Source organism: Chlamydotis macqueenii, chromosome W (assembly GCF_036417535.1).
Source record: "Chlamydotis macqueenii isolate bChlMac1 chromosome W, bChlMac1.mat, whole genome shotgun sequence".
Lineage (NCBI taxonomy): Eukaryota > Metazoa > Chordata > Aves > Otidiformes > Otididae > Chlamydotis > Chlamydotis macqueenii.
In genome coordinates, this window is record NC_141592.1 from 6,673,058 (window position 1) to 6,682,881 (window position 9,824).

The window sequence follows — 9,824 nt, forward strand, 5'->3', positions numbered from 1 at the left end:
AGGGGTAGAAAATAAGATGACACCCTCATGGGTTGAGATAAAGGCAGTAAAATAAAGAAAAGGCCACACATGGAAGTAAAGGAAAAATAATTTTCTACTTCCCATCAGCAGGCAGTGTCCAGCCACTTATTGTGAAGTAGAGCCTCAGTACACATAGCGGATGCTTAACAAGAGAAATGCCTTAATAATGAATGCCCCCTGCTCCTCCTCCTTTCTCTTAGCTTTTATTGCTGAGCATGATGCCACATGGTATGGAATATCCCTTTGGTCAGCTTGGGTCACCTGTTCTGGCTATGTCCCCTCCCAACCTCTTGCTCACCCCCAGCCTACTGGCCTTTGGGGTCAGGGGGTTGGAGAGACAGCCTTGATGCTATACGAGCACTGCTCAGCAGTAGCCAAAACATTGGTTTATTAAGACCCTTCTAGCTACAACTACAAAGCACAGCACTGAGGGCTGCTATGGGGAAAGTTACCTCCATCTCAGACAGACCCAATACAAAAATCTTCATAAATGATCTGGATGATGGGATTGAAAGCACCCTCACCAAGTTTGCTGATGACAGTAAACTGGGTGGCGAGGTGAACACATCAGAAGGGAGAGCCATCTTACAGAGAGACGTGGACAGGCTAGCAAGAACAGTATGAAGTTTAACAAAGACAAATACAAAATCCTGCACCTGAGTCAGAATAACCAAAGACCCTAGTACAGGCTGGGATCTTCTCTTCCCTAGGCTAAATGTACCCGGCTGTCTGCACATTTCTTTGTAGATCACGGATTCAAATCCATGTAGCGATAGGACAAGGGGTAACTGTTTTAAACTAAAAGAGAGTAGATTCAGACTAGAGATAAGGGAAAATTTTTTTGCAATGAGAGTGGTGAAACACTGGAACAGGTTGCCCAGAGAGGTGGTGGATGCCCCATCCCTGGAAACATTCAAGGTCAGGTTGGACGGGGCTCTGAGCAACCTGATCTGGTTGGAGATGTCCCTGCTCCTTGCAGGGGGGTTGGACTAGATCACCTTCAAAGGTCCCTTCCAACTCAAATGTCCTGGTTTTATTTAGTGAGGGAGGGGCTACAGTGTCAGCTTCTATAAGAAGCTGCTAGTCGTTTCCCCTTTGTTCAGTGGACTCAGCTGGGCCTAGGGCAGACCCGCTGCTGGCCAGGGCCAAGCCAATTGGTAGCAGAATGTTCCCTGATAACGCCTCTGCGATAACGTATTTAAGAAAGGGAAAACGGAAAAAAAATAAAAGGTGAAGATGTGAAGAAACTGGAGCAGGGGCAGAGAGGGGGAGATGCAAGCTTTGTGGGCCTTGCAGGCCTCACCCTCTGGCCTCCCGCCGGGCAGCTGACTGGGCCTGACTCGGCCCAGTCCGCCTGCAAGAAAAGTGGAGAGGAAGTGTGAAGAGAACCTGAGAGGCGTCTGCCTGCCGGCTGTGAAGAATTTTTTTTGCAAGAGGAATGGCTGCAGACGCCAAGGTCAGCGAAGAAGGAGGGAGAGGAGTAATGCAGCTCCTGGCCAAGATTCCCCTGCAGCCTGTGGTGATGACCGTGGTGAAACAGGTTGTCCCCCTGCAGCCCATGGAGGTCCACGGAGGAGCAGAGATCCACCTGCAGCCCATGGAGGACCCCACGTTGGGGCAGGCGGATGTCTGAAGGAGTCTGTGGCCTATGGAGGGCCCGCTGAGGCAGCTGTTCTGGAGGGACTGCACCCTCTGGAAAAACGACCCACACCAGAGCAGTTCATGAAGGACTGTAGCCCATGGGTGGGACCCCACACTGGAGCAGAGGAGGAATGTGAGGAGTTCTTCCCCCGTCGATGAAGCAGCAGTGTAAAACAACATGTGATGGACTGACCACAATCCCCATTCCCTCTTCCCCCCTGTGCCGCTTTGGGGGGAAGGAGGTAGAGATAATGCTAAACCCAGAAAGAGGGAGGGGTGGGGGGAAGTTATCTTGTTCTCTGTCTCATTATCTTGCTTTGGTTTTAATAATAAACAAATATCTTTCCCCAAGTTGAGTCTGTTTTGCCCGTAACGGTAACTTTAAAGATTTCTCCCTGTGCTTATCTCAAACCTCGAGCTTTTTTTTCTTATATTATCCCTCCCTGTTCCCTCAGAGGGTGGGGGGAGTGAGAGAGAGACTGCATAGTCTGGTCCTGATTGGGGCTAAACTATTACACCAAACTATTCTATGATTCTGTGATCTGTTTGGTTGGGGAGCAGCCTTGCTGAAAGGGACCTGGGGGTTCTGGTGGACAAGCTGAACGTGAGTCAGCAGCGCATTGCTACAGCAACAAAAGCAAATCAGATCCTGGGCTGCATCCGCAGGGGCATTACTAGCAGAGATAGAGACTTGATCATACCACTCAGCACTTGTCAGGCTGTATGGTCTTCATAAGGAGCCACATGGAAAAGACAAGGTATAACAGGTACAAGTTGCACCGGAAGAGGTTTCATCTTGATATAAGAAAGATATTTTTTACAGTGGGAACAATTCACTGGAACAATCTCCCCAAGGACATGGCAGAGTCCCCATTGCTGGAGGTTTTCAAGATATAACTGGACAGGGTGCTAAATAATCTCATCTAGGCTCCCTTTCCCACAAAAGGTTGGATTAGGTGATCTTTCAACATCCCTTCGAACCTGGGCTGTTCTATAATTCTATTATTCTATTCAGAGCAGTGATAGTATACAATCTATAATAGGATATATGAAGTTGAATACGTAAGCTATTTTTGTGTGTGCTGAGTCATATTCATCCCTGGAAATCAATTGATTTCTTCACTCCTTCCAGCTCCCTTTCTGTCTTCTCAGTATCTAGAATAAAGATGTGCATCTTTTAAAACAGTATTGTATTTATCAAAAAACAAACATTTCCCAACTGAGAGAAGAGATACTTTATAATAGTAACATATAATTCAAAGTCCCTCTCTTTGCCATGAGCCAATAAAGTATGACTACCTGCATGTGTTTGGCTTCTGGTAAAATAATACCTAGCAGAATATCTGTTGAACTTTTGGGTAGAATTTCTTAAATTAGATTAGAGGATCTACTGTGATAGCAAAAACATAAACCTGTTGTTATTTATCCTTAGGTGGTAAAATATTGGCCTGAAATTGGCAAATGTGGGTTCTTAGTTTGGCGCTATCTTCTGAGGAGAGATGATATTGAACCCGCACCTTGGACTTCAGAAGGGATGGAACGGTCAAAGAAACTGGGTCTGAGTGTACAGGTCAGAATCAGTGTTTTCAAAGTTGCTCTGATATTCTGTTCAAGTAAATGGAGTCTTAAATTTTAAAACTAGGAATGTGAATTAAATTTAAGCCCCATTTTTCATATACCTCAATGAGACAGGGTCTAATATAAAAAATATTTTAGATCATCTGTAATTTGAAAAACTATGATACTGGCAAAGCAGAAAGAATTGTGGATGAAGCTTTCTGCCTTACCAGGAAACTACTCTGTATATATGGATCAGAAAATTATGACTTTGAATAAAGTTTTATGATCCTTGCACTGGATAAGATTTATAAAAGTAACTCTTGTAATAGTTGAGTCTCTTCTTACAATTTAAAAAAAACCCCATATTTTTATGTATTTTTCTCTATTTCTAACCTATGATTGAGGAACTATTATAGATAACGTATTTCAGGCAGGGACTGTGAAATTTGTGGCAGATGGGAAGAATCAAATTAGCATTTTTTTTCCTCAGCAAATCAATCATTTCCTTTGGATGGGTTGTTTTGCTACAGGACATCATCTTCAACTTTAGCTTTTTGATTTGTGTAGTTTGAGTTGTAGATATGGATATAAGGTGCCTTTTGATAAAATCTATTCTAGATCAGATCCTTTGACTTAAGTACAGTTTTCTAAAAATGTATTAATTTAAAAGCTTTCCTGTTTATATAGGGTTTTAAAAATATTTTATATTATTTCAATATGTAGTCATAGGGATTTACATTCTTTTAAAAAATAGACTTGTCAGTATTTGGGAATTCCCAGATGCCAGTGAATTTTGTTTTAAATATGTTTTTTTTAAATTTTTTTTTAGTATCCAGAAGGTTATTTGGAAGCCATGGCTAGTAAAGAGAAAAAGGATAAGGTTAAGAAGCAAACTGTGAAACAGAAGCCAACCAGCCAGAGTAACGGAAACCAGAAAAGGACAATTGATGATGGTATTTCTTTTTACTTCTTAGTGTTAGAGCTCTGTCAAGTTATATATAAGCCAATAGTATGCAAACTACAAGGAAGTTGGAAGTCATTTGGGATCCAAATGTAAAGTGTTAAGTGCTCAGTAATAAAATGGGAAGCTGGGGATCTTATGGTGCTGTTCCATACTTGTAAGGTTTCTTTTTCTTAAACTTCACAGAAAAATGAACAATCTTCTATGTAGTTATGATCTATAGTTCAAAATAAAGCTGGGCAATTTGAATTGGAGCTTTATTGCATCATTACATAGATGTGATTCATGTTTTAGCTTTCTAGAAATAATTTTGTCTTCCCTTTTTAATAGTTCAGACTACTGCTGTTACTGTATCTTCTCACAATTTTAAACAGGTATAGAGGAGATTAAAAATACATCCAAAGCCATGAGAATGGGAGATGGAGGGAAAGGAGAGGCTTTCCAACTGACCCAGCAACAACAGTGGCTGATTAAAGAAGACTGTATGAACCAGAAATTGTGGGATGAAGTACTTGCTTCTCTTAAGGAAGGACCAGTATGCTTGCAGCTTGCTTAAATTATTCATTTTTAACCTTTCTTTATAGAGAGCTAGGAGAAAGGAGGCTTTGTTAAAACCTAATTAATTTGCTTTAAATTGCTGAATACATACTATCTGTTTAGAAACAATTGATGTGACATGTAATTTCATTCACTTAAGGAGACAGAAGAAATACCGTCATATTGAGACTTAGATACCAAATGAAAATATTTTTAACTCAAGTTTAGCAGATTATACCACTCACTATAGAGAGAACCTTAAGTAAAAAAAGAGGAAATACTTCCCTCCCCCAGTTGTCAAGAAAATAGCAAGGATAGTTCAAGTTTGAAGACACTTGTGGGGGTTTTTTTATTAGTCTATGATGGAATATCCTCCAAAATATTATGTTCTTGAACATGAATTAGCTTTATTGATGTTCCAATTCATACTTATTTTAGCTGTTTTGTAGAAGAAAAAGAAATCAAGATACCAGAATGGTAACAGTCACTACCAAGTCAGTGAAAGAACAAAATATTAAATGGAGAATGGATGCCTAAAAAATGAATGTACAAAATCACTTTATTTGGGAATTGCCAGGGGCTATTTACTTTGCTTCTATGACAGAAAAAGCATCTGGTAACTCCTTGTAAATATGTGTTTCTAAAGCAATAGAAAACAGTATCTTAAGAGAAATCTAGTTACTAGAAAGTTATTTTCCTATAGATTCCTGCCCATAATTTTGATTGCCCTTGGTGATAGCCATATAGAAATTTCAATGGGAATCACGCAAGTACCATTGGATAGCTGCAATGAAAATATAAATCTTAATGCTTGAAACAATCTTTCCACTTTAATTATAAGTTTTGAGTTGGGGTGAATCTGATATTATTATTGAAAAGAACTGTATTTTGAGTAACTTTTGATCTGTTTTTTACACTTCTATACCTGATTGGGTATGCTTGAGACTACTGAAATACCAGAGAATAAGGTCTGTAAGCATGCTTGTATGTGTAAAATCTATGGCACAAAATTTATCCCACATTCTTCAGAGTTGCTTGAGAAGACTGAAAAACAGGAAGGTTCTTTTACCTATTGCAGAGTGAGGACTCAAGAAACCAATTAAACACCTCCAGCACGTGCAGAGGTGAATTTCTTAGTGAAAGAGGTATACAGTACTTTGCTTTCCCTTTGCAGAGAAGCAGCAATCACTTATCCATCATGGATGTGCAAAATTCTAGCAATGATCACTAAATACAGATATTAGCTTCCAAATTCTCTGACTTGTGCTAAGAATCAGGCTTGATGGGCCCTATGTTTTGTTTTTAATTATAACAATGTACAACCAAATAACCTTCAAAACCTTAGTTCTCTGACTTATGGAAAAGCAGGGAAATTAATTGTTCATGGACTTGCTTTCTAAATACTTTGTTAGCCACACTACTTCTCATGGATGTGAAGGATATACGATGAACCTTCCAAACATTTTTAATGTAATAAACATAATTTATTAAATGTATGCTTTGCATTGAACACAATAGAGGTTCACTTTTGAGGAAATAAGAATGAACAAGAAGCTGTGAACAATAATAATATAGGGAATGAGCAGAAGATAGGTAGAGGTAAGAGCAGAGGGTGTGGGAATGTCTTTATCTAAATGTCCACAAATACAGGAGTAATGGTGGTAGGCTTTGGAAGGAAATCTGTAACTTGGACTAAGACCCGAAGATCTCACTAGAAAAGTTTCAGTGTAAGCAATCTTTGCAATGTCAAGCTGTCCTATCACACTGAATATTGGATTTAACAACTCCTAGCAGTTCTGTAACATTATTAGACCATGCTAACTGTGAGTTTGGGAAGAGTAACAAGGATGTTAAACAAGTGTATCTCATGAATGTATCTGCATTTACCAAATGCTATGAAGGCCAAATTTTTTACTCAATTTAGATCTGTGAATTTGGCTGTAAATTTATAATTTAAATATAAGTAATAATTACAGTAGACACATTCATTTAAAAAAAATTAATAATTTTAAATAAAAATGCCTTTTTTGTTTGCATATTTGTGAATGTGCCTCTAATAGTTCTACTTTTCTCTTCTTTTGCCCTATACTAGAATTTCCTGAAGAAATTAGAACAATCTTTTATGTGTGTTTGCTGTCAGGAGCTGGTTTACCAGCCAGTGACAACAGAGTGCCTCCACAACGTCTGTAAAGTAAGAATAATCCCTGTATTGCTGTGTTCTTGGCCCTGAGACACCAAACACCAAAAACAACATATATTTTAGGAAGACAATAATTATTGCCTAGCAGTCTGAGCAACAAATGTAACGTGATTGCTTCCAGTTGTGTGCTTGCCATATAATCAATCTTAATTTTATGTAAAAATTAGTGGGAATGTATTTAGTATAATTTGTTATAGACGTGATGTATCAGATTTATCATTCCATTGTAATTAGTGGAGCTATGCTAGGGATTGGTTTGTTCCAGGAGTTAGATGTTAGTACAATAAGATTAAGTTAATTTTATGTAGTTAAGAAATGAGAATAGAGTAAGACTGCTCATTCAAAGAGCTGCTTGCTACATAGAGGTAAACTATTATGAGGGGATTAATATTTAGAGTGGTGGAAAAAACATGAAGAATGTTTAATGGCAACAACTTCAAAGCAAAGAATCTGAAGCTATCAATGACTAATTATAAAATAACATCCAATTACTGTTTTAAGGTATAGACTGACAGATAGTGGTGTTGTTTGGGCAAAGATTGGCCCTCATAAAATTTTCATATTTAACTTATATGCTTGGACTGTCTGCAGTCTGAGAAAACCAAAATAAAGGTAATATTAATAATCATCTTTTAGATACTGTAGTCTGAAATCTATTTTATTCTACAAATAAACACCCATCAGCTGCTCGCTCAGTTCTCCCCACAGCGAGAAAAACTCGTGGGTCGAGATAAAGACAGTTTAATAAGTGAAGAGAAAAAAAAAAGAGAAGAAAAAAAAGTGATGCAAAGGCATTCACTCACCACCTCCCACAAGTAGACCGATGCCCACCAGTCAGTCTCCAAGCAATAGCTACTTTGGAAAGATGTGACATTATATGGAATGGAATATTCCTTTGGTCAGTTTGGGTCAGCTGTCCCAGCTGTGTCCCCTCCCAATCTCTTGCCCATCCCCAACCTACTTGCTGGGGAGGCAGAAGGAGAAACAGAGACAGCCTTGATGCTGTGTAAGCAATAGCTAAAACATTGGTGTATTATCAACACTGATTTAGTCACAGATCTAAAACACAGCACCATACAGGCTGCTGTGAAGAAAAATAACTCCATCTCAGTCAGATCCAGTACATCATTTCAGTTGTAAAGGCAGAAATATGGCAAGAGAACTCAGTAAGAACTTGCTGTTTCTGGAAATGTGGGAAACTGTATCTTTGGTTCCTAGTAATCGCTTAATTTTTGCTAGCTAAAATTTCAACATAAAGCAAAAGCGGTAACACTTTTACTTCTTTGTCTTTGTATGCCCTAGAGCTGTTTACAACGCTCCTTCCGAGCTGAAGTCTTTACCTGTCCTGCCTGCCGCTATGACCTTGGAAAGAGCTACACCATGGTTCCTAACAAGATATTGCAGACACTACTTGACCAGTTCTTCCCTGGTTACAGTAAAGGGAGATGATATGTTCAAATCCTTTCATACTTCTCCCATTGACTTTATAGACAGTAAAGGAGAATAAACATCTAAAAGTCAACGGTGAACCAGCCAGCTTGATGGAACTGAATCTATTGTCACATTTTGAAGCAGCTAATCCTCTTCCTCCCCATCACCATCTTTCTTCATGTAGTGAGAACTCTAAATCTCCACTGTCTTTAACATCAAAGGTAATTTTGATGAGCTGACAAATAATTTTTAAAGGGAGGAAAAAAAACCCAAACCAGAAACTTTAGGTCTAAGTGGTGAGTCCTAGCTGGTGCTTAAGTTATGATTTGTTTTTTGTAACTACCTCAGGTAGAGGAAAACAAATTGTGGGGAGGAAAAATAGTTCATAAAGTTCTAGCTACCCACTGCTTTCTTAATTTTACTTGTCTAGTCTATGTGGTTTGATTCAACAAAAAAAAAAAGCCAAAAAACCCAAAAACCCAAAACAAAACAACAAAAAACAAACAGCATTTAAGTCAGCTGGATTAAAGAACAGCAAAATCTGTGGTGTGCATAGTCCTTTTTTTTTTTCTTTCTTCCATTATAGTGTATCTTTTTGCAAGAACAGGCTTACTTTTAGTCTATTTTTGTGAGCTTCACTGTGCTTTCTCTTGTATCTTATGCAAGCTGACTACTAAGGACAATGAACGATATGAATGCATTGTTGTTATGGTAGTGTAAAGTGATCTGTGGTTTTTTGCACTTAGCAAATATTTGAGACAGTAGCTGTGTACAAAAAAAAATCATAAAAAGCCACTTCTGTATTAGTTTAAAATGTATGCTTTCGGTAGGTCTTGTATCAGTGGCAATAAATCTATACAGCATTGAAGACAGTGCTAGCTTGAAAAGGGTTTAAACTGCTTCATATGGTGACCTGAAATTTTATATACAATATATTCCTCCAAAATATACATTATTAAATATTTTATGATTCAGAAATGTTGCTAATTTTGTGGGTTTTGTATTATCCAAACCTGTTAAATTATGACATTTAAAATTCAGATACTTTTCTCAGACTACAGAATCTTTCCTTTAGGCAGGCTTCTTATTCTTCAAACTTGAGCACCTCTCCTATGAGCACAGGCTTAGAGAGTTGGGGCTGTTAACAGCCTGGAGAAGAGGAGGCTCCGGGAAGACCTTATAACCTTATAGTGGCCTTCCAGTACCTAAAGGGAGCTTATAAGAAAGATGGGGAGAAACTCTTTAGCAGGGCCTGTTGCGATAGGATGAGGGGTAATGGTTTTAAAATAGAGGGAGGTAGGTTCAAACTTGATATAAGGAAAAAAATTTTACTATGAGGGTGGTAGAGCACTGGCACAGGTTGCCCAGAGAGGTGGTGGATGCCCCATCCCTGGAAACATTCAAGGCCAGGTTGGATGGGGCTCTGAGGAACCTGATCTAGTTGGAGATGTCCCTGCCCCTTGCAGGGGAGTT

The 9,824-nt window shown here is 38.9% G+C and overlaps 1 protein-coding gene across 1 annotated transcript in view; it reads left to right on the top strand.

The window, feature by feature from the left end:
* Positions 1 to 8,369, top strand: part of LOC147596559 (E3 ubiquitin-protein ligase UHRF2-like) — a 74,596-nt gene extending 66,227 nt beyond the window's left edge. Inside the window, exons 9-13 of the mRNA XM_086769578.1 lie at positions 3,095 to 3,232; positions 4,052 to 4,175; positions 4,558 to 4,718; positions 6,813 to 6,911; positions 8,223 to 8,369. Of these exons, the coding sequence (XP_086625704.1) occupies positions 3,095 to 3,232; positions 4,052 to 4,175; positions 4,558 to 4,718; positions 6,813 to 6,911; positions 8,223 to 8,369 (669 nt within the window). The remainder of the gene's footprint in view (positions 1 to 3,094; positions 3,233 to 4,051; positions 4,176 to 4,557; positions 4,719 to 6,812; positions 6,912 to 8,222) is intronic.
* The last annotated feature ends 1,455 nt before the right edge of the window (positions 8,370 to 9,824 follow it).